The sequence below is a fragment of the Mirounga angustirostris genome, unplaced genomic scaffold (genome assembly GCF_029215605.1).
Source record: "Mirounga angustirostris isolate CCGP_5_RB_7025 unplaced genomic scaffold, mMirAng1.0.hap1 SCAF_17, whole genome shotgun sequence".
Taxonomy (NCBI): Eukaryota; Metazoa; Chordata; class Mammalia; order Carnivora; family Phocidae; genus Mirounga; species Mirounga angustirostris.
This window is the reverse complement of record NW_026991725.1, coordinates 48,891,035-48,915,646: the sequence shown is the minus strand read 5'-3', so window position 1 is coordinate 48,915,646 and position 24,612 is coordinate 48,891,035. Positions and strand designations below refer to the sequence as shown.

The 24,612-nt window shown below is 43.3% G+C and overlaps 1 protein-coding gene across 8 annotated transcripts in view; it reads left to right on the top strand.

Moving 5' to 3' along the window:
• STX8 (syntaxin 8) overlaps positions 1 to 24,612 on the top strand; it is a 246,407-nt gene that overhangs the window by 47,001 nt on the left and 174,794 nt on the right. For all 8 annotated transcript variants that reach the window (XR_008507235.2, XR_008507236.2, XM_064582128.1 and 5 more), the window contains exons 5-6: positions 2,182 to 2,306; positions 14,726 to 14,818. Coding sequence is in view for 6 of the 8 variants with exons in the window: in XM_064582128.1 (XP_064438198.1) it covers positions 2,182 to 2,306; positions 14,726 to 14,818 (218 nt within the window). In the remaining 2 variants the exon portion in view is untranslated. The remainder of the gene's footprint in view (positions 1 to 2,181; positions 2,307 to 14,725; positions 14,819 to 24,612) is intronic.

Here is a 24,612-nt window from a genome sequence, read left to right as displayed (position 1 = left end):
AGTGGTCCATACGCAACCTCCCATAGGAGTCCTATTTTGAACCAGAGTGGTGCTTGCAGGGAAGTGGTAGAGTCAAGGAATGCGCTTTGTAAACTCACCCTTCCTTTCCCTTCTCCGATGCTTTCGTCCCCCCATCTTCAGAGTCAGGTGAGACTGAATGATTACTCTAGGGAATAAATCTGGCATCTTGACGTCTTAGATCCTTGGGGCCCACCAAGTAAAGTAAGGCTTTAAAGAAATACATCTGCCACTTTGACAAGGTGGAAGCAAGTTGTGCTTCTGTTTGGCACATTTGTGCCCTTGAGTAGAGAGGGCAGCCCTGTGTTTAAAATCTTAGTCTAAAGAGTCTTGCCTGGGTTTGTTTCTCTAAACGTAGCATCTTCTTCTTCTTCTTCTTTTTGAAGATTTTATTTGTTTATTTGACAGAGAGAGATACAGCGAGAGAGGGAGCACAAGCAGGGGGAGTGGGAGAGGGAGAAGCAGGCTCCCCGCTGAGCAGGGAACCCGATGCCGGGCTCTGTCCCAGGACCCCGGGATCATGACCTGAGCCGAAGGCAGACGCCTAACGACTGAGCCACCCAGGCGCCCCACGTAGCATCTTCTTCTGTAGGTTCCAGAGTGCTCAACTAAAAATGCAGTTGATACAGCCCCTTGGGGGTATACTCCCTTATTAAAGCATAGTATTTGCTTCGTGTATGCAGTGCATTAAGTGCTAGAACGAGACTAGTTGACATTTGTTGAATGACTCTTCTCTTCCAAGAACTGCATCGAACACTTTCTACACATTTCACACCTGGTCTCCCTCCCACCTGCCACCACCAGAATAGAAGCAGCACCTGTAACAAAAATGCATACCTTGTCAGGACAGAGATTTTGATCTTTCTCCTATATTCCATTTTTTCCTCATTCCCACGAATGAGAACAATGCCTACCACATACTAAGTACCGAATAAAGGTTTGTTGGATAAATGGATTATCTTATTTACTCCCCGGCAGCCCTCAGAGGTAGAATTTGCTCTCCAGATTTGCTGGTAGGTGGTGGGGCCAGGATTTGAACCTGTGTTAGCTGCTTGCTGTGGGTTGGGGAGCAGCGTAGAGTCCAGCCAAGGGTGACTTTCGGTTCCTGCCTTCGATCTCGTAGACATGAGGCTCAGCTACATAAAAGGTTCAACAACAGGGTAGCAGTTATTTCCAGGTAATAAGAGAACTGTGCAAAGTGCTAGAGGGGTTATAAGTGAGGGAGAGGTGAATGAACGTGTGCACATCGTCTGGAGCTGTGCTCGCTGCGTGTGCTTGCTACGTGTAACCACTGTTTTGACCGCCACTATGGTTATGTCACCATCATTTTCTGTGAATCCTATGAACCAGACTCCCAAATGAATGACTGTTCATTTGTGGGTTGAAATGGCCAGAGATGGTTTCGTGAACAAGATGGTCCTTGAGGCTTAGACGGAATGTGGGCAGGTGGGGACAGGAAAGGAGATACTTGAGATGAAAGTCCTATAGACTGAGGCCGAAAACGTGTGTTTTCTGTTCCTGGGACAGCAAGGAGGCCAGTATGTCTGGTGCAGAAGGGGTGGGTGGGCTACTAAGGCGAGTAGAGATTAAGACTGGTAATTCAGAATTTGTTTATTATGTTGGGAGCGCCACATTATATTTGTGAGATTGGATTCGAAACCTTGTATGTGTTTCTGTCTGTACGCAACCCAACCCCCTTTAATAAGAAATTCTGTGGTCATTTTTAAATGCCGTAATCTGTGGTCGCAACATTGTATCTTGTTGAGAAATAATAACATGTGCCTTTGGTGTTACGTAGCTTGTGAGACAGACTTTGTCCTAATAAAAAGGCCACTTCTATTTGGCCTTATGTTTTTGAAATTTAAGACCCTCATTTATGATTATTGGCTCTAATGTATCTTGGAAGATGAGTGAGGGTATTATACGCTGCTCTAGTCTCCTTAGCAGGCTGTAAGTCTCTGGGGACCGGGCCTGTGCCTCATTCTTCCTCGTACCTCTTCCAGTACTGGGCACGGTTGCTGGCATAAACGGAGGATGCAGTAAATTGTGGTTGAATTGAATTTTCAGAGCATGTGAGGCTGGCCACCTCTGCATGGTGTGGGGAGTAATTTGCAGCAGAGCTATATTTTTTGAGTTATGTAACACATTTAATCTTGTTCCTAGGTCCAGCCTGATGACTGGAGGGGCTAAGCGAGGAGTCCCCAACCCTTGGCTCTTTGAGGAGCCGGAGGAGATCAGAGGTTTGGGTTTTGATGAAATCTGGCAACAGCAGCAGAAAATTATCCAAGGTACTGAACCCCCCAAGAGTGTGGGCCTTTGTCAGATATTTACTGCAGCCTTGAATGTTCCTTACACACATTGAAGATCATAGGGAGAGCCGTTGGTCCTTTAAAACTCTTGGTGAGGGGCGCCTGGGTGGCTCAGTCGGTCAGTGTCTGCCTTCGGCTCAGGTCATGATCCCAGGGTGCTGGGATCAAGTCCCACATCGGGCTACTGGCTCAGCAGGGAGCCTGCTTCTCCCTCTCCCTCTGCCTCTTCCCCTGCTCATGCTCTCTCTCTGTATCTCTGTGTCTCAAATGAATAAATAAAATCTTTAAAAAAATAAAAAAATAAATAATAATGGTGATTTTGTGCCTCAGGTCCTGAGGCATATAGACAGATGGTGTCATCCATCAAGATGGCCCATGGAAGTGGTGATTCTCCACTGGTGGGGGGGAGCACTCACACAGCTCTGACTGATACACCCAGGTGGGAATCCGAGGTACGTGCCTCCCTCCCTTTACTCCCTGGTGGGACTCATCCTCCAAACACAACACTCCCACCTTTTTCTTCTACAAAATAAACCCACTTGGCTTTTACCTCCAAGTTCATCTTGTCCAGTGCCTTTTTAAGCCTAATTGGTTTCTTACGTTCTTCTCTTTTTTAAATTGCAGAAGTAATGCATGATTGGTTATGGAAAGTTCAAACAATACAGGGATGTGTAATGGGGAAAGTTCTCCTTATTGGTTCTCCAGTCTCAAACTGTAAACAGATCAAGGTGTGTTTCCTCGGGCTTTTTTTCTACACACATATACACATGTAAGCACACATATTTTTACATCAGTGAGATCATGATATAGGTAATATGCCATAGCTTTTACTTTTTTTTATTTAATGTGTGTCATAGACATTTTTCATGTTCCTGTTTTTGTGCATGGTTTTCGTGTATTACAGATACGTTATTCTTTCTAATTCCTTTTTTTTTTTTTAAGATTTTATTTATTCATTTATTTGAGAGAGTGAGAGAGAGAGAGAGAGCACATGAGGGGGGGGGTCAGAGGGAGAAGCAGACTCCCTGCTGAGCAGGGAGCCCGATGCGGGACTCAATCCCGGGACTCCAGGATCATGACCTGAGCCGAAGGCAGTCGCTTAACCAACTGAGCCACCCAGGCGCCCTTTTCTAATTCCTTTTAAAAACAGTTTTACTGAGATATACTTGACATGTCATAAATAGCACATATTTAAAATGTATGATTCAGTAAGTTTTGACATATGTATGACACTGTGCATGTCCTGTACATTTTTTTATCAGATTTATTCCTAAGTATTTCATGGTTTTTATTTTCTTATTAATGGTATTTTAAAATCTCTACTTCTGATTGTCGCTAGTGTATAAAAGTACAACTGATTTATGTATATTGATCTTGGATCACGCAACCTTGCTAAACTCACTAATTTGTTAAGGGCTTTTTTGTAAAGTCCATAGGACTTTCTTTTTTTTAGAGCAGTTTTAGGTACATAGTAAAATTTAGTTGAAGGTCTTTTGCATGTGAATGTCTAGTTGTTCCAGCACCATTTGTTGAAAAGACTGTCTTTGCTCCATTGTTTTACCTTTGCTGCTTTGTCAGAGATCATTACTATATTTATGTGGGTCCATTTCTGGGCAATCCGTTCTGTTCTATTGATCTGTTTGTTCTTTCATCCGTACCACAGTGTCTTAATTACTATAGCTTTAGAGCAACTCTTGAGGTCAAGTAGTGTCGGTGTTCTACTTTTGTTTTCATGCAGTATTGTGTAAGCTATTTTGAGTCTTTTGCCTCTCCATATACATTTTAAGAAAGTCTTTTTTTTTTTTTTTTAAGATTTTGTTTATTTATTTGACAGAGAGAACAAGAGAGCACAAGCTGGGGGAACAGTAGGAGGGTAAGGGGGAAGCAGGCTCCCTGCCAAGCAGGGAGCCCGATGCGGGGCTTGATCCCAGGACCCTGGGATCATGACCTGAGCCGAAGGCAGACACTTAACCATCTGAGCCACCCAGGCGCCCCTCTCCATGTACATTTTAGAGTCCGTTTGTCAATATCCACAAAATAACCTGCTGGGATCGTGACTGAAATTGCATTAGGTCTATAAAGTGGGGGGAAGACTGATGTCTTGACAAATTGAATCTTTCTGTCCACATACATGGAATATCTCTCTTTTAGTTCTTTTTTGATTCCACTCATCAGTTTACAGTTTTCCTCATATAGATCTTGTACATATTTTGTTAGATTAGACCTAAGTACTTCATTTTGAGGAATGCTAATATAACTGGTGTTGTGTTTATTTCAAATTACACTCATTCATTGCTGGTTTATAGTAAAGTGAATGCCTTTTGTATATTAACCTTGTATCCTGCAACCTTGCTATAATCGCTTATTAGTTTCAGGAGATTTTTGTTAGTCCTTTTTGGATCTTCTCCATTACATGACTGTGTCATCTCCAAACAAAGTTTTATTTCTTTCTTCCCAATTTGTACCTATTTTTTTATCTTGTCTTGTCTCATCTAATTGCATCAGTAGAACTTCCAGTACAGTGTTGGAAAGGAGTGTTGGGAGAGGACATCCTTTCCTTGTACCTGATTTTAGTGGGAAAGCTTCAAGTTTCACCCCAAGTGTGATGTTAGTTCTGGGGATTTCGTAGGTATTTTTTATCAAGTTGAGGAAATTCTCCTCTATTCCTAGTTTACTGTGAGTTTTTAATCACGAATGAATGTTGGATTTTGTCAAGTACTTTTTCTGCATCTAGTGATAGGATCATATGATTTTTCTTTTTTAGCCTGTGAATATAATGGATTACATTAATTGATTTTTGAATGTTGGACTCGGCATACATACCTAGGATAAATCTCTCTGTTTGTGGTGTACTATACATCGTTGGATTTGATTTGCTAATATTTTTTTTGAGGATTTTTGTGTCTATTAACATGAGTGCTACTGGTCTGTGTTTTTCTTTTCTTTAATGTCTTTGTCTAGTTTTGGTATTAGGACAGTGGTGGCCTCAGAAAATGACTTAGGAAGTATCCGCTTTGCTTCTGTCCTCTGAAAGAGATTGTAGAGAATTGGTATAATTTCTTCCTTTGATGTTTGGTAGAATTCACCAGGGAGGGGTGCCTGGGGGGCTCAGTCTTTAAGCATCTGCCTCCAGCTCAGGTCATGATCCCAGGACCGCATCGGGCTCCCTGCTCCACGGGGAGTCTGCTTCTCCCTCTCCCACTCCCCCCACTTGTGTTCCCTCTCTTGCTGTGTCTCTCTCTGTCAAATAAATAAATAAAATCTTTAAAGAAAAAAAAAAAGAATTCACCAGTGAATCCATTTGGGCCTGGTGTTTTCTGTTTTGGGAGGTTATTCTTAATTCAATTTCTTTAATAGATACAGACCTATTCAGATTGTCAGTTTCTTGCGTGAATGTTGACAGCTTGTGTCTTTCTAGGAATTGGGCCATTTCGTCTAGGTAATCAAATTTGTGGGCATAAAGTTGTTCATAATATTTCTGTATTATCCTTTTGATGTCCATTAGATCTGTAGTGGTGTCCACTTTTTTCATTTCTGATTAGTCATTTGTGTTCTCTTTTTTTTTAGTTAGCTTGGTTAGAGGCTTATTGATTTTATTGATCTTTCTGGTTTCATGATTTTACTCTGTTGATTTCTTATTTAAATTTCATTGATCTCTTATTATTTCTTCTGCTTACTTTGGATTTAATTTGCTCTTTTTTAAAAAAAGATTTTATTTATTTAAGAGAGAGTGAGCGAGAGAGAGCACAAGTGGGGAGGAGAAGGAGAAGCAGGCTCCCGGCGAACAGGGAGCCCGACACGGGACTGAGTCCCAGGACCCTGGGATCATGACCTGAGCTGAAGGCAGATGCTTAATGGACTGAGCCACCCAGGCACCCCTAATTTGGTCTTTTTCTAGTTTTCTGAAATGTGGAAAAGACTCTTGATCTTAGACCTCTCTTCGTTTCTAACATATGCATTCAGTGCTATAAATTTCACTCTATGTACTGCTTTTGTCATATCTGGTAAATTTAGTTTTGTTTTCATATTCATTTACTTCAAAGTATTATTGAAGTTCCCTTAAGATTTCTTTTTGATCCTGTGTTATTTAGAAGCATGTTGTTTAATTTCCACATATTTGGGTGTTTTCCAGTTATCTTTCTGTTACTGACTTCTAATTTAATTCCGTTGTAGTTTGAGAGCAGACATTGTATGATTTCTGTTTTTAAACATATGTCAGTGTATGTTTTATGGCCCAGAATGTGGTTTATCTTGGTGAATATTCCATGTAAGCTTGAGAAGTATATGTATTCTGCTTCTGTTGGATGAAATAATCTATAGATGTCCATTATAGCCAGTTGATTGATAGTGATGGTGAGTTTAACTTAGTCCTTACTGATTTTCCTGCCTGCTGAATCTGTCCATTTCTGATAGAGGGATGTTAAATCTCAACTGTAATAGTGGATTTATCTATTTCTCCTTACAGTCCTATCGGTTTTTGCCCCATGTCGTTTGATACTCTGTTGTTTAGGCATGTACACATTAAAGATTGTTGTGTCTTCCGGGAATCAACCACCTTATCTTTAGGTAATGATTCTCTTTGTCCCAGATAACTTTACTTTCTTTGAGGTCTGCTCTGTCTGAAATTAATATAGCTACTCCTGTTTTCTTTTGATGAGTGTTAGTACAATTTGTCTTTCTCCATCCATTTACTTTTAATCTATATGTGCCTTTATATTTAAAGTGGGGCTCTTGTAGACAACATGTAGCTGATGCTTGTTTTTTGGATCCACTCTGACATTCTTTTTCTTTTAATTATTGTGGTTTTCCTTCTTCATTTCAATCTGGAAGCCTTTTATTTCTTTTTCTTGCCTTATTGCTCTTGCTACAATATCCAGTACAATGTTGACTAGAAATTGGGAGAGCAGACGTCCTTGCCTTGTTTCTAATCTTAGCCGGGGAACATTCATTTGGAAGCCAGGTGTGAATTTTTCTTTTTTGGGTACTAGATGTTTTTGTATTTCTAGAAATATTCTTGAGATTTTGCGGGGGTGTTGCAGTTATTTGGGTATTATTTTGTAAGTTGGACCAGAACAGTGTTTATTTTAGAGGAGGAGTCAGCAAACCACGACCTGTGGGCCACATCTTATCCACCACCTGTTTTTGTAATGGGCTGCAAGCTAAAAACAGTTCTTCCATTTTTAAGTGGCTGAAAAATAGAGGAAGACAATTTCATGACTTGTAAAAATTATATAAAATTCAAATAAAGTCCTGTGGGAGCACAACCATGCTCACTTATTTTTGTCTTACCTACGAATGCTTTCCTGCTGCAGTGGCAGAGTTGAAAGCTGCACTGGAGACCATATGGACCACAGAGCCCCAAATGTTTACTGTCTGGCCCTTCATAGAAAATGTTTGCTGGCTCCAGTGTAGAGGTAGTCTAGCCCGCTACAGAGCTAAAAGCATTCTGAGCACTCTGATGCCCCGTAAATCATGAGGCAACCTGGTTGGTGAGAATAGGAATGATGTCCAACCCAGTTTGAGCTCAGAGGGTCATTCTCTCTGGCTTGCAGGTGGTTCTTTCCCTTATGCACGTGTCCTGGTTAGTGGACACCCAACTGACGCCTCAAGGTGGACCCCGTGCAAACCTCAGAGATTCTTGTGTACGCAGCCCTTCCCTCTGTGCTGTGCCCTGCATACTCTCCCCTCCTTGACCTATTTGGATGCTTCTCAGTGCAGGGCTGGGCTCCCCCTGGGCATATGCGCCCCCATCCCCATGCTGGGCAATATTTGGGAGCACTCTAGAGCTCATCTCAGTTGTTTCCTATCCCTCGAGGAGCACTGTCCTTCATTTCCTGATGTCCGCGTCTCTCTTGAAACTGTTGTTTTATATATTTTGCCTGTGGTTTTGTGTTTTTGTTTTTTTTTTCCAGTTGTTTTTTCAGTTGTTTCAGGCCAGAAGTAAATCAGGTCCCTGTCACTCGCTCTTGGCCAGAAGCAGAAGTCTAATTCTGTCTTGAACTCCCTGTTCACAGTGGAATTATCTAGTAAATGGAGCTCTGTGCCTCCCTTATCTCTTTAATTGTATGTACTTCTCCCATTATTGTGTCTGAAGCAAAATGAACCACACAGAGCACTGTGCACAGCAATTCACCTACAGGGCTTTATCCTTCCGGATTCCCGGTTCCTGAAAGGAGTGTCTTGCTCACTAAGAGTAATGAATTTTCTAGCATTGTTTCGTTTTTGTTTTTTTTTTTTTTTTTTTGCCCAGAAAAGCTGCTTTCAGCCAGGAGAAGTATCCCCATCACTGAGAGGGCGCTGCGTGCAGAGACTGTGGTAGGTCAGGTGCGAGAGGATGCCACCTGCAGGTTTTTGTGTCGAGCCTCCAAAGCAGAGAGCATCCTTATTGAGATGCCCGCCCTTTGAAGGCCCCACCGGCCTTTGGGGTGTGTGGAGGGGTGGGGACAGGACGGGCAGATGAAGGAGTGGGGGACAGTAGCTGGGTGCATTCAGGACATTTTCTTCTTCTCCCCTTACCTTGGTGTTCTGAAATGCTGTATTCCTCTTCGCTTTCCCAGCAAGCTGTTTTTCAAGGATAAGCACACACACACACACACACACAAATGGAAGCAATCTTGACGTTAAACCATTATTAGCCTTTTCTCTGCCTGAAGAATCTTGGGGATGGACTGAGGTTGCCATGGTTTTCCTTCATTGCCATGTCCTGCACTGGAAGAAATAAGGGACCATGAAGGGTCATGTCTAACTTCCTTTTGCCCATGGAATCTGTTAGCTTTTCTGTACTTTTGTTGACCCTTAGAAAACACTTTGAAAATCATCCTAAAATAACAGTTCATTGGTAGAACTTAGACTCAAGGCAATGAATGCTTTCCTTTTCTAACCTAGAAACGAAGCCTCATGACAACCAGTTAGCCAGCTTTGGCTTCTGTGCTGAAGCTGTAATTTGAGGCACTGATGGACATTAGGCAGAAGATGGGTGAGGGGCTGACATTAACCAAATCACCTCGAAAATCCCTGAGATACAACAAAGGAGGGTGACTTTTTGGTTAGACCCTTGCCTCTGAGTCGGATGGCAGACTGTGGAGGAGGAATGAAGTGCCCTTCTACCTTTACTCAGGGGCTCTCTGTAGATAGGTTGTTGGTTTTTTTAAATTTTTTATTGTTATGTTAATCACCACACATTACATCATTAGTTTTTGATGTAGTGTTCCATGATTCATTGTTTTGCATAACACCCAGTGCTCCATGCAGAACGTGCCCTCCTTAATACCCATCACCAGGCTAACCCATCCTCCCAACCCCCTCCCCTCTAGAACCCTCAGTTTGTTTTTCAGAGTCCATCATCTCTCATGGTTTGTCTCCCCCTCTGACCTCCCCTCTTCATTCTTCCCCTCCTGCTATCTTATAGATAGGGTTTTAGTGCCGTCTCTTCATACCACGATTCCGTCGACGTTCTTTGCAGATTCTAGCAGAAAGTTGGGCACTCGTTCTGGACTTCTGTGTTCTTAGGTCCCTCCGGGTCATCACGTGAAATAGCAGCAGGGAAGGTGGCCAGCCAGACTGGCAAAGCTGGGCAGCTCATCTTTGAACCCTGGCAACCGTAACTTCACAGACAACTTTCTTGGAAGATACCCTTTCCGGTAGCTGTCACCCACACCAGGATTCCTTTCCTCAAATCTTAAAATGCAAACAAAAATAGAAACATCTGCTCTTAGGACTTGCTCTGGGAGTTTTCCCAATGGAGTAATTAACTTTATCCAGCAGATCCAGCTATCCTCGTCTGTCCCTTACTTACCCTTATCCAGGGAGAGCTCCTCCTTGTGTCAAATGTGAGAATTCCCGTTGCTTCTGTCCGGGCCCTAACTAATACAACATTAACTAATTTTCCTTATGATCTAAACTCAGAGGGCTATCTAGTATTGCCCACAAGCCCACCCCTGTGTCCAGCAGAGACTGAGGTACGTTCTTGTGCAAGCCTAGTGGGCCCTCTGTGGTCATTCCTTGATTGAAGCATATGTATTAAGTATGCTCTGTGCCACCACCTGGGCTCAGAACTAGGGCAAAAATACAGGAAAAGAAGACACAGCTCCAGCCATTGGGGCCTTTGTCATGTACTCGGTCAGGGGCCTGAGGTTGCAGCTCTTAGGAATGTCCCTTGGTTTTCTTTATTTGTTAAAATGTTGCTAACTGGGGCGCCTGGGTGGCTCAGTTGGTTAAGCGACTGCCTTCGGCTCAGGTCATGATCCTGGAGTCCCGGGATTGAGTCCCACATCGGGCTCCCTGCTCAGCAGGGAGTCTACTTCTCCCTCTGACCCTCCCCCCTCTCATGTGCTCTGTCTCTCTCATTCTCTCTCTCAAATAAATAAATAAAATCTTAAAAAAAAAAAATGTTGCTAACTTTTTGCTGTAGACAGTTGCAAAACTATGTAGGTAGAGAGAGTAAGATAACGATCCCATTTTGCCCATCAATTGCTTCAACCATTACCAACTCCTAACCGGTCTTGTTTCATCTCTATGTCTATCCACCTCCCCATCCTGCCCATCCCCGGGATTATTTTTGAAGCAAATCCTAGATGTCATATCATTTCAGTGGTGGATATTCTGGAATATATCTCTAAAGTATATTTATAAAAGATAAGGTTGTTTTTTAAAATATAACCACAATGCCATTATCACCCTTAATAAGTTAACAGGAATTCCTCAATGTAATCAAATATCCAGTGTTCAGATCTCCCAGATTGCCCACGATGGACTTTTTTTAGGTCATTCGATTCAGGATCTGAATGTGGTCTATACATTACAACTGATTGGTATGTCCCTTAAGTTTCTTTAATAGATAGGTACTTTTGCCAACTCTCTCTTTTTCCCTTTGCAGTTTCTGTGTTGAGAAAGCAGGGTCATTCGCCCTGTACTTTCCCACTATCTAGACTTGCTATTTGTAATCCCATATATTGTTTAACATATTCCTCTGCCACGCATATTTTCTGTAAATTGGTAGTTAGATTTTGTGGCTTGATCAGAATCAAGTTTGTTATTTTTGGCAAGAACACGTTATGATGATTGTCCCTTTCTGATCTAGAGCCACCAGATAGTCCTCCCACAATTACATGATGTTCAGTTAGAGGATGGTTTTTCAGAATGTCTAAAGATAGGAAGGATCCAAACACCTAATTACTCCAAAGGGATTTTCAAAAACAATGATTGTATTAGTTTTTCGTTGCTGCAGCAATAAATTTGCACAAACATAGGGAAGTTTGTGCAAGTTTATTATCTTACTGTTCCACAGGTCGGAAGTTCAATACAGCTCTTCCTGGGCCAAGATCAAGGTGTTGGCAGGGCTGGTTCCTTTCTGGAGGCTCCAGGGAAGAATTTGTTCCCTCACCTTTTCTGGCTTCTCAAGGCCCCCCACATCCCTTGGCTCACAGTCCCCTTCGGTGTTCAAAGCCAGCAACTTGCATCTCCTGACCCTCTTCGAGTCTCCCTCTGACTGCAGCTGGGAAAGAGTCTCTGGTTTGAAGGACTCATGATTACACTGGGCCCACCTGGATCATCCAGAACACTCTCCCATCTCAAATTCCTTAGCCTTAATCACAGCTGCAGAGTTACTTTTGCCATGTAAGGTCTCGTAATCTCAGGTTCTAGGGATTGGGATGTGGACATCTCCAGGGGGCCGTTATTCTGGGTAGCATGATGCTCATCCATTCTTAAAAATTAACACCATTATAATACCGACAGACGATTGATAGAGTGTGGTATGTTGCAAATGATTACGATATCATAGTGACGGGGGTTATGTGATGGAGGGCAGGCTAGGGGCAATGAGCTACGAGTGTGCCATTAGCATAGTTTTGCATGGCTCTGCATAATTGCGTGGGTCTTTATTGTTTCTGTCTCTGTGAGTAGCAGCATTTTCTCTTGCTCATTGTCTCTCGGGTGACCGCACTGCATCCCCTTAGAAATGCCACTGTAAGCCTGGAGGAGCTCAGGTCGTCAGTATGATCATTAATACATACACAGCATCTCTGTTACTTGGACCCTCTGTGTCTTTGGATTATGGAATGGAAACTTATCGTAGCACTTTACCGTAGTGAGGAGGTACCAGGTTCTTACAGAAATGAGCCGAGGAGCACAGAATTTTTGACCCTCGTTCTGTTTTGCATCAGCGAGATAACTTTTTGGTAGTCAAGTCAGCCAGTGAGTCAAGGTGGAGAGAAGAGAGTGCGGTAGTATCAGTTTTTCCATTCATAATCTATGACTCTACCAGATAAAGCGATTTCGGAGCATTCATGATTCTTCTCCTAATTGAAAACTGTAGAGGAGTCTCCATTCCTCTTGTTAAATTGTTTTACCTTTTAATCCACATTGACCCTTGACCCCTGATCCTTTATGTAGATTATTCTTGGGATGCATTTGGAATTTTACTGTAACATCGGCCATCCTAAGGCAGCACTAGGTTGACGATAGATTTACCTTGGAGGCCATCCAAAAGGTTGTTGCTAAAGACCAAAAGGACCTCATTATAAAGTGATTTTGCTATAAAGTGGTCCCTTGGAACAATCCCTGGAGACGGCAGGTCATTTGTATAGTTAAAAATGTACATAGTGTCAAAAAAATGTTACTGAGGGGTCCTTACCTCACACCGTTAGTTTAAATAAATTCCAGATGAATTAACAAGTTAGGTGTAATGGCTTAATTCCATAAAAGGACAAGGAAAAAAATAAGTAAACGTTACTATGCTCTTGGGTAAGAAAAGACCTTTGTGATTTCTGCTTTTGTAGATACGATTTTCTGTGACACAGCCATTTAAAAATCCCCATCAACAAGTGAAGTTGTGAATGGCTTGTTGCCCTCACCTGGCATATTGCTGGGGTAGAAAGAGTCCTTATCATTAGACTCAGCCCCAGAACATTCTTCCCAGTGCACCTGAAAGTGAAGAAGAAAGTTCAAAGAGCCCACCGAGACTGCCCAGTGAAAAACAAAAACAGAAACAAAGAAAATAACATCACATTTTAAAGAAAGGATCTCGAGTAACTTGAATTCTTTTACCTTTACATTTTCAAAATCTAGTGAAGTAATATATCTTCAGTTTTTAAAAGAAAAATGCCATTTTCCTATACATTATTCTGTATCCTGCTTTTTAACTGACCTATGTATCATTAACTTCTTTTAACATCAAAATGTTCATGTATGATATCATTTTTAATAGCTATCTAGTGTTTTACTCATGAATATACTATATGTTTTTAAACAAATCCCTGTGTTTGGGCATTAGATAGTTTCCAATTTTCCACTACTATACATGTATGCCTCTGGGGTCCAATCAGGAAAAAGATTTGAACAGGGAAAATGTAATATTTTTATTAACCTGAGCAGGGGAGTAGAGGAACAAGGCAGGATACTCAGTGACTGGCAAACCTAAGTCCTACCGGCCGCTCTGGGGGAGGGACTGCTGGTCGACCAGGGCCCCAGGACACTCAGTGGCCAGCGAGCCCAAGTCCCACCGGCCACGTGGTGGTGGTGGGGGGGCAGTAGCTGTAAGCACTGCAGGAGCTTGTCGAGGGAGCAGGCGGGAGCCCAGAAGCCAAACACCATCCTTCTGCCGAGTCTCTGCAGTCCCGCCTATTGACAGAGCTGGCAAAGGAGAAAATACTTAAAGGATCCAGATGCATTTTCACTGAACAGCCAAAAAGGGTGACTTTGGGACTGAGAGGCAATAAACTGATAACCAGCCTAGGAAATGTTTCAGGGAATATCCTTGTAAATACTTCATTGCATACCGTCTGAATGTTTTCTTACGTTTGTACACATGGAATTGAGAGATGAAAAGTTGGCACGATTTGCTCTGTAGAAAGGTATGTTTCCTGTCCTCCTGTGACAATTCTTAGGAGCTTCTCCTTCACACGTTTGTTAACCCTGGGCATTAGCATGCATTTCAATCCTTCCAAATATGATAATCCAAAAAAAATCTCATCATTGTTTCTTACCGATATTTTTTAAAAATCAGTGCTCTCCAGACTTTTATTTATTTTTCCTTTGGTATTCTTTTGTGAACTTCATGTCTCTATCCTTTGCCCATTTATAAAATTGGAATATTTTTCTTACTAATCTGCCTATGCTCTTTATGTATTGAAGTTTAAAACGTTGATGTAGTCAAATCTTATCTTATTTCATTTGTAATATTTAAAATTTTAATTTATCTGGGAATCATTTTAGTTTAAGGTATGAGGTAGGTATTTCATATTTTTTTTCTTTATTTTCTCTTTAATATTAACTGTTTTTTCTCTTTTCCTGACCTAAGTGTTATTTTTACAGTATATTGAATTGTATTACATGCCTGGGTATGGACTTCAAGTTGTTTTCCTTTGGTATTTAGTGGCCTCTTTTACTTTTTCTTTCAGAACAGGATGCAGGCCTGGATGCCCTGTCCTCTATTATAAGTCGCCAGAAACAGATGGGGAAGGAAATTGGGAATGAACTAGATGAACAAAACGGTAAGAACATGTCTGGGGTTGACCACGTTTGCCGTTTAGCATAAATACTAAAGGCTCGAATATTTGTTAAATGATTTTAATACTACAAAACACGTAGTTTAGCATTGATGGATTATTACAGTTCAACACAGTTGAGGGTGCTTTGTGGCAGGTTTAGATTCTAGTTAGCTGAACACTATGTAAAAAAATTTGGTAAGAAATTTCTAGTCCTTTGTCGCTGCTTTAAAAAATACTTTGTTTTATGAGCCACATGTCCCAGGAGCTTTACCTTTATGTGATAATGGGATGAAATTGCTCAGAGTGTCATACACTGGTGTGTGGCACTTCGGGCCGCGGGGACCCTGTGTCATCCACATACCCAGTGGAGCTGGCTCCTCTTCCCTCATAAATTCCAGACTGTGGGACAGTGCTTGAAGATCTCTGTTCAGGACTTGATGTGACAGGTCTGGTTGGAGCAAGATTAATTTGCAAACCACAGCAGGATGGCTTGGGGAAAACAGAGCTTTGTTGGGGCCTACCTGAAAAGTTCCCATGCTTGGGGCATGTGGTGCGAGGGGACAGGGCCTGGTAGGAGCCCTGCGGTGGTTGGAATGGAGAGGAAGAGGACAGAGGCAGGTGACTGATGGTACTTGTACTGTGATGGACAGTTGCGGGGCCGGGGGGCCAGTGGTCTGTAAGTGGAGATCCCAAGTCCAGTTGGGACATGTCCAGTTAGAGATGCCAGTGAGCCATCCGAGTGGCAGTGTTGAGTAGACAGTTGGAGGTTTGGTACCAGAGCTCAGTGAGAGCACAGGACCAACAAGAAGGGATGTCAGAAGTTTCTGACATGTGGAGGTGACGTGTGAAAGCATAGGAACGATGGGGTCTCCATCTGTGTCATTGCATTTAATCAGTACGCAGCATCATGAAGGTGACGCTAGCCCTCTTTGCTAGCGATGGAGCTCAGAGTGGCTGAGGGGCCTCCTAATGTCATATCACTTGTAAGTGACAGCATCGAAATTCCAGCACGGGTCATCTGATTCTCGTGACTGCTTTTTCTACCACATTGCCCTTCCTCTCTGAGGAAGACAACAGAAGGAGAGAAAAGTGGGAGGTTCTAAGGTTTTAGCTCTGTTGGCAGTGCCATGGAGGCTCACGGTGGCATGGCTTTCAAGAAAAATGACCACAGACCTGGGAGCACGGCAGCCCTGGGAATGGACGATGCTCACTCTGAGGGCAGGGCTGCACCTGTCAGAACTCTACAGCAAGTATTTCTTGTCTCGATCTCCATAAAGAATGAGTTCCTTTCTTCCCCTAACAGTACTGCATTTATCATAAATAAATAAATTCATTTATTTATAAGTAGATTGCTAAAGCAAATGGAGAAACCCTCTATCTTTATAATGCTAATAGTGGTTATTACTAGTTTAAGCACAGAGGGGAGGATATTTGAGTCCTTTTCCTGATGGTGCTAACATGAATGTACTAATTAATATATTTGCGTATAATTCAGTGATTGGCCAGTTCCTTCCTAGAGAGAGTGTTAGTAAGAAACTAAGCTCTAGAGAAAATCTGCTCATCATAGGTATAATTGTTCTTTAAAAAAAAAAATTTATTAATTTTAGAGAAGGAGGAGGGGCAGAGGGAGAGGGAGAGAATCTTAAGCAGGCTCCTCACTGAGTGCCCAGGCCTACCTCAGGCTCAATCCCACGACCCTGAGATCATGACCTGAGCCAACCCAATAAGCCACCCAGGCGCCCCTGATCATTCTTTCTCTAAAGGAAATATAGCCTATTTAGCGGTCAGACTAGGAAGGATTCTAGCCACCAGGATGGTGAAGCATGCCCATCCTGTGATGTGCCTTGGTAAGCCACTGTGTAGTCATTTCTGGGTAGGTGGCTAAGAACGGATGGTACATTCTTTGGTGGGTGACTTGCTGACTTCCCGGGTGAGATCACCATGCATCTTTCCAGCATAAGCAATCATACCAGCATGTCCTTGTCTTGTCTTCCCTGTAGTCTGGTGGTTATCATACTTTGCTGCCCATTAGAATCACCCGGGGGGCTTTTAAACTCCTGGAAGCTCAGGCCATCCCAGTGTTTTAGATTTCTTTTATTGTTGTAACAAATTACCACAAACTTAGTGGCTTAAAAACAACACACATTTATCATCTTATAGTTCTGGAGGTCAGAAATCTGACCCAGATCGACCTGGGCTAAAGAAAAAGCAAGGTGTGGGCAGGGCTGCATTCCTTTGTGGAGGCTCCAGGGGAGAATTAATTTCCTTGCCTTTTCCAGCTTCTAGAGGCTTCCTCCATTCCTTGGCTCATGGCCGCCTCCTCCATCTTCAGAGCCAACACCAGTGAACTGAGTCCTGCTAAATCACATCACCCTGACCTTTAACTTCTGTCTCCCTCTTCTGCTCTTAAGGACCTTTGTGATTCCATCTGGCCCACCCAGATAATCTAGGATAATTTCCCCATTTTAAGGTCAGTTGGTTAGCAATGTTAATACCTCTTGGCCATGTACTATAACATATTTACAGGTTCCGGGGACTGGAATGTAGACACCTTCCAGGGACCATTGTTCCACTCCCCACACTACTTATACCAGTTAGACTAGAGTCTCCAGGGGTGGGGCTCAAGCTTCCACATCTTTAAGGCTTCCCAGATGTTTCATTGTGCTGCCGAGTTTGGGAACCAGTGTCTCCATTGAATGTGAGCACTCTCCGTTCATGTTGTCTCTCCCGTGCCCACATTGCAGCTACAGATCCCACTCACGTGCACAGAAGTACACGCAGAGTTACATAGACAAACACGTACCATCCTCACCATGGTTCTGATCTCATATTTTACCCCCATCCTTTTCCCTTCTTCCTCCATACCTCCCAGTCCTCAGCTCCGTCCCAGCCCTGGATGCATACATGTGTACATAGGCAAACAGGAGGTATTTTTCCACTTAGTTGCCAAAATAAGCTGTGTTTTCTCTGTGGTGGCCTCCCAGAGAGATTGCAGTTATGCTGGTGGTTTTCTAATGTGCACATTTGCTCCTCAGAAATAGGGCAGAGTCAGCCATTTTCCTTCAGAGGGACTGAGAGATTCTCTGAGGATAAAAAATTATATCCCTGCCAAGACTACAATCAGCCTTTATTCCTTTTGTCAAAAGCAAAAAGGCCATTATATCCGTAGGTATTGAGAACAGGGTGGCAGCCCCATCTGGATTTTTATTGTGACCTGAGTGTATAATGAGGAGCCAGGGACACTGGAGAAGGATGCCACTTTTGTTGTAAATATCTCTATTTGATTTACTGACCTACTGAATTAGTCTTTTGGTTTTCATTAAATGAGAAAAACAATAGGGTAAGATAATGGCCAGCTGGCTCTTTTGGAATCAACTACCAAAACCTTACTAACAAAATACATTGTATTTAGGACATAACCACAAAGCTAATTATCATCAGTTTAGGAATTTGGGTTCCAGTCTTCTCACATAGATTTAAAAAGGGCCAGACCAACACCAGTAACTGCCCTGTTCATATGCCGATGACCAAGCCTAATGAGGGAAAGGATTAGCAGTTAAGTGAAAATCCCAGTACTGGAGACCTAAACTGTGCCTGGGACTGAGGGTTGGGGAACCGAGCCAAGGAGATCACCTTGTGGAAATACAGAGTTCAGTGCCCTTCAGTTCAAGCCGAAATGTATGGATGGCTGGGCACAAAGGGCTCATGTCAGACTACCCAGGTGCCGTTCCAGAATGGGGAGTCATGGTGCTGGTTTACCAAACCGTTCCTTAAAGTTCATGCTCAAGAGGACAGGGCCTTTTGAAAAGAGCACTAACACAAGAAAATGATTGGGATTGACTTGACTAACATAGTAGTTCCTGAGACCTCATTTTGGCATTGGCCAAACCTTAAGGTCATCACCAAGAAAGACCACAGAGGCATGGTTCCGATGGTAGAAACAGCACCAAGAACAGACTGTTCCATGAAGTTTTGCTAATGTGTGCCAATCCTCATCATTCTTTTTGATGTTCAGATGTCCCAAATTTGGCCCAATCCTTCTGATGCTTCTCTCTTAACCTTTGAGCACTTCCTTGTTTTCTGAAAGAAACCAAAATGACAAAGAGGGACATCTGCCTTCACAGTGTCAGTACTAAGATTGAGGAGACCAGTGTGTCCTTTCAAAGAGCTAGAAAATATGACTAATGTCCTTGAAGGACATAAGATGACCAAAGATTTCATATACACATCAGTGAGTTGCCATTGTAAAGGTCTGTTAGAGCCCCTCAACTGAATTTTCATGTTGAACATTTAAGAAAGTAATGTGGTAGACTGAATAACAGCCCCCTCCCCCCCCCCAAAATATGCACGTCTTGATCCCTGGAATCTGTGAATGGCACCTTATTATGGCAGAAGGGACTTTGTTGATGTGTTAATAATAAATTAAGGATATTGAGACAGGGAGATCATGCTGGATTATGTGTTTGGGTCCCAAAATGTGATCACAAGTGTCCTTATAAAAGGGAGGCAGAGAGATTTGAGGCAGAAGAAGAAAAGGTGGCGACTGAAAAGATGCTATTCTGCTGGTTTTGAAGATGGAGGAAGGGGCCACAAGCCAAGGGATACAGGGAAGCTGGAAAAGGACAGAAAATGAGTTCTGAGCCCCTGAAGGGACACCTTAACTTCAGTCCAGTGAAACTGACTTTGGACTTCTGATCTCCAGGACTATAAGGGAATGAGTGTGGTTTTTTTGGGGGGGGAGGGCGGGTAGTGGGTTTCTTTTCTGGGTCTTAGATCACACTTTATTCCAGAACATGCATATATTTGACTCCTAGAAAACCTGGTGCATACTATTGGGGAGGAAGAATTTTCCTCTGTCCTTCAAGGTCCTTCCAGCTGGACTGGAAATCAAACTGACGTGAGAGATTTACAGGAGAAAATCAAATTTAGTTTGGTACATACAGGGAATTCACACAGACATGAAATTTGAGTGTGTGTTAAGCCCCTAAGTTTGTGATAATTTGTTAGAACAGCAACAGGAAGCTAATATAAGTAATAATGGTGTATTTTTATCAATTGTCAGTGAATTCTGGTTAACCGCCCTTATGCCAAAAAATGTATTTTGAGTCTTCCAGGTGTCTGTAGCTCTTCTTCTCAAAGAGACTTCTTCAAAGCAGGCTTCACAGAAGGATGTTTGCATTGCTGATGCCCCAGTCAGTCTCTACCCAAAGGCCTCTCAAGCTGTTTATTTATTTAGCACTTTGATAATAGAATTTAGTCTTGTATTAATGAAATAAATGTGTGGGCAGTTTGGTGAAGGAATCTTTTTGCGGTGTATCCAGGATCAGAATTTCCCAAAGTGTGTTAGGCAAGGTGATTTTCGAAAATATGTTGAGAAACACTTTCCATTTTAATAGTTGCATATTTCAATGAAATAAAAATGAGTAACATTTGAAACCTGTAATTTCACAGCAATATAAAATTTCCTTATTCAATTAAATCGTATAAGCAGAAAAATAAGCATCATATGTACCATAATAAGCTTAATATTTATGTAATAATATATTATTATAGAAGCATAATAGTGAGTTGATATAAAGGAAAACATTAAGCATATATGGTGCAGGTGAAATATGAACACAGCAAAGAATTCTAAAGGTGGTATTTGAAAAGCTGACATTTGGGAAACACCGCTATAAGAAGACTCTTTTTGTTCAAGTCTGGGTTGCTGTAGAGTACTTACTTGGTTTTCAGCCTCGTCCTGGGACAGTGCTCTGTGATTTAATAAGTGCCCCCTTTCCACTTGGCCTTTGCGGCGGTGAGATCACACGTTAGACAAGCAGAGGGGTTGGAGGACCAGCTGGAGTGATGCCTCCCAGCCCTGCAAGCTTGTAGCTCTGTAAGGCAGTGGCTGTGGTAGGAGCGATGTTGTCGGGTCCTGCACCCCCAGAACCTAAACACAGCTGCCCTTTGAGGGAAGCAAGACAGGCGGGAACTGCTTTTCTTTCAAGGAAATATAAAATGGCCGGAGGTGTAGGGAATTCCCATGACTGCTTGGCAGGTGGCATGTGAGAAAAGTGACATCCGGTCCACTGCCCAGAGCTGTGTCCCAGGGGAGCGGCGCCCAGACTTGGCGAGCATTTCCCTGTAGCATCAGGCACTTTACCGGTCAAGTGGGCTTTTATGAATTGATGTGGGAACCTAAGCCCCCACCCCCAAATTTGTAATAGAGACATGTAAATGTCAGGTGGGGAAACAGTTTTCTCTAAGTGGCTGTGCTGATCCGGATTCGTTTCCTTTACTGGGATTTCATTCGGTGGACTTGGCCGACTGCTAGGATTAGTGGAGCGGGCTCTCATGCCTGCACTTCATTCATAAAGAAGCTTGTGAGTTACTTCATCTCCGAGATTCTGAGGGTGGGAAGGAGTTTGGGGTCATCCGTCCCCAGGCCTCCAATCCGCCTGCCATCTTTTAGAGGAACGGCGCTCAGTCATCTCTGACCTGTGGTCATCTGTGCTTGCCTCTGAGGTCTCCTGGGGGTGGAGGCTGCACCGTGAATCCTCTTGATGCGCAGAATCCCCAGGGGCAGCTCACCTTTCTTCCGTCCACATTTGTGCATATGTTTGCACGTTTGAGATGAAATCAACTTTTTTTTCCCTATTACACCTAGTAAGGTCTTTGCCCTAAATCCAAATTAATATTTTTCCTTCCCTAGTGCATCCTCTGTTCTCTCAGCAAACATGGAGTGCCAATTACGTGCTAAGCTCTGCTGGAAGGCATGCGTCCAGCTGTGGTAAAAGACACGGCTCCTGCCCTCCTGGAGCTTTTGTTCTAGTGGGGGAGGCAGAGATCAGACAGATCACTACACAGATCCCCAATTGGAGACCACGGTGAGCAACGTACAGGGTGCTCGCTGGAACACACAACAGGAGAGCCTGACAGAGTTTGAGACTCGGGAAAGCCTTCCCTGAGGAAATGATATTGGTACTGAGATTTAAGGGGAAGAGCATTTCAAACAGAGGGAACAGCATATGCAAAGGCCCTGATGTGGAGAGGAGCACAGCAAGGCTGAGGAATGTGTGAGAAGGCCAACGTCCCCAGAGTGCAGAGAGCCTTGGAAGACGAGAAGGGAGGGCAGGCTGAGGGAGGGCAGGGGCTGTGTAGGGGAGGCCATCGACTGCCACTGTGCAGTGCCCTGAGCATCCATCACGTTAGCGCTGTCTGTTGTGCAGAATTGCCCAATTTCTTACTTCGTCAGTCCTGTAATTTTGCCTGTGTAACTCCCTTAGACTCAGGGAGACAGGTCTCTAAATGCACGTGTGTGCTTTCTGCATTGTTCCACAGTAGTTAGTGCGTCTAAACTGAGAGTGTCCAGTCACTCTTGGGGAGGAGAAGTGAGCACATTGGTGGCGGCATTTATTCATTTATCAAACATGGTTCTTTATATCGTGAAAACTAGCAGTAGCACCTAAAAACCAAATCCGTCCCCCCCTTTTTTTTAACCGCTTACTGTCTGGCTGGAGGAGACGGACATTAAGCAGGTACTCGCCCACATCGGGGTGTTTTCTCTGATTGTGGTAAGAGCTGTGAGGGAGGAGACCAGCTGCTGTGGCGGAGCTGACACAGAGCTCTATGGCCAGATGGTGGCTGAGGTCTCGGGGAGGGGCCGAAGTTGGCCAGGGAAGGGGGAGCGGGCAGTTGCCGCCTCCAGGGAGTGGCCAGACGTCCCATGTGAGGTCTCAGAGGCTGGAGAGAACCTTGCAAGTTTGAGAAATCCAGAGAAGGCCTTTGTGGCCGGGGAAGAGTGAGTCAGGAGGCAAACGGACCAAGATGAGGTTGTGCAGGGATCCGGAGCCGGGGCTGGGAAGGCGTCACAGTGTGAACACCTAGTAAGCCCTGAAAATTACAGAGGTTTTATATTTTCCTGGGAAGGACTCTGGTTTATTTTAGCCACAATCAACAGTCCTAGTCAGGAAGCAGTTATGTTAACAGTAATTTTGAACAGGACTGCGGCTCTGGGCTCATGTGTACTATTTCTTCTTTTCAAATATACAAAAGCCTATATACATCCTCCTTCGGATAGCACTTCTGTGCACCACAAATACTGTGTTTGGTGCCTTTTTTAAAAAACTTTTTTATCACTGAGTCCATTACATTTTATAAATGGCCATTGCTTTTTTTTTCTTTTTTAACTCCTTGTTTCTTATTTTCCAAACATATGTGTTGATTTTCTCATTGAGTTGCCTAGGGGCCAGAGAATTATGCCCTATACCATACTGGTTCTTCTCTGCTTGTTCGGATGTCCTCTGGGGCGTGGAAATGGTCCTGAGTAGTCACTGCCCCATGTGCGCCTGAGGAGAAGGTGCCGTTTCCACGCCGTGGAGACAGGGCTTTGAAAATGCTTTCTAGGGGACCAGCCTTCTGAATGCTCTTGTCCACATCTTGACATGACCTCCCACCTCTCTGCTTCCTCTGTCAATTTCTGCAAGAGGCACGTAAAATCTGCTTCCTTGTCCGTGACGTTAGCAGTTTTTCCATGTGATCGGGTCTTTCTTTTTTATTGTCTACCTTTTAAGCAAAGGCTTTTAGGCACGTATATGCACAGGGTTATTTTATTTTTGGTGGTTATATCTTTTTATCACTATGGAAAGATCTGCCTTTATCTCTAATGTCTTTGCCCTTTCGGGCTGTTGATCTGGTATTAATATCACTCCCTAGGCTTTCATTTGGTTAGTGTTTGCCTGGTATAGCGATTCTCACACATTGTGGTCCAAGGACCGCTTTGAATTCTTCAAAAATGTTGAGAACTCCTGAGACGTTTGGTTTCTGTGGGTTAATCTCTATCAATATTAACTGCATTTGAAATGAAAAGTAGGCATTTTAAAAACATTTATGAATTCTTTTAAAAAGCAGAAGCACACCTTACTTGTTCACGTAAATAACTTGAATTTTATGAACAATAACCCCCAAACATCAGCAGCTTCAGCTAGGAAATGGCTTCTATTTTTTATCTTTCGGTGCTTGTCCGTTGTAAGTCATTGGCGGGCATAGTTAATTGAGTCCTTGGCTGATGCAATAGCCACCATTTCAAACATTGCGGGATACTGTGTCAGAGATAAGAGAGCTCTCCAGGGACTTGTTCGTGTGATGAAATGCTCTGGCCCAGAAGCGACTGGTCAACCTCTTTCACAGCTCATTGGTCAGAGCCATCGTGTGCCCCCACCCAGCCGCCAGGAGGTGTAATCCTACCAATATGTCTAGTTGGATGTTGGAGGGGACAGAAGGTACTGGTTCAAGGGCACATAGGGTATCATGGGAACAGTCTTTAGCAGTTAAGAGCCAAACTGCTTCTGATACTTACTAGCTGTGTGACCTTGAGCAAGTAAGTTACTTCTTCTCGCCTAAGCTTCTCATCTGTAAGATGAGGATTTTAGTGCCTATTTCAGAGTGTTGTTAGAATAGTGCCTCACGGGCACCTGGGTGGCTCAGATGATTGGGCGACTGCCTTCGGCTCAGGTCATGATCCTGGAGTCCCGGGATCGAGTCCTGCATCGGGCTCCCTGCTCGGCGGGGAGTCTGCTTCTCCCTCTGACCCTCCTCCCTCTCATGCTCTGTCTCTCATTCTCTCTCTCTCAAATAAATAAATAAAATCTTTAAAAAAAAAAAAAAAGAATAGTGCCTCACACACTGTAAATGCTGTAAAACTGTTTTATTCCATTATTAACTATATTTGTTCACAGTACAGACTTCTGGGTCAAATGGTAGGCTGAGCTGATGGGGGAGTCCTCCCACTTCCTCTTCCAAACACATGGAAATGT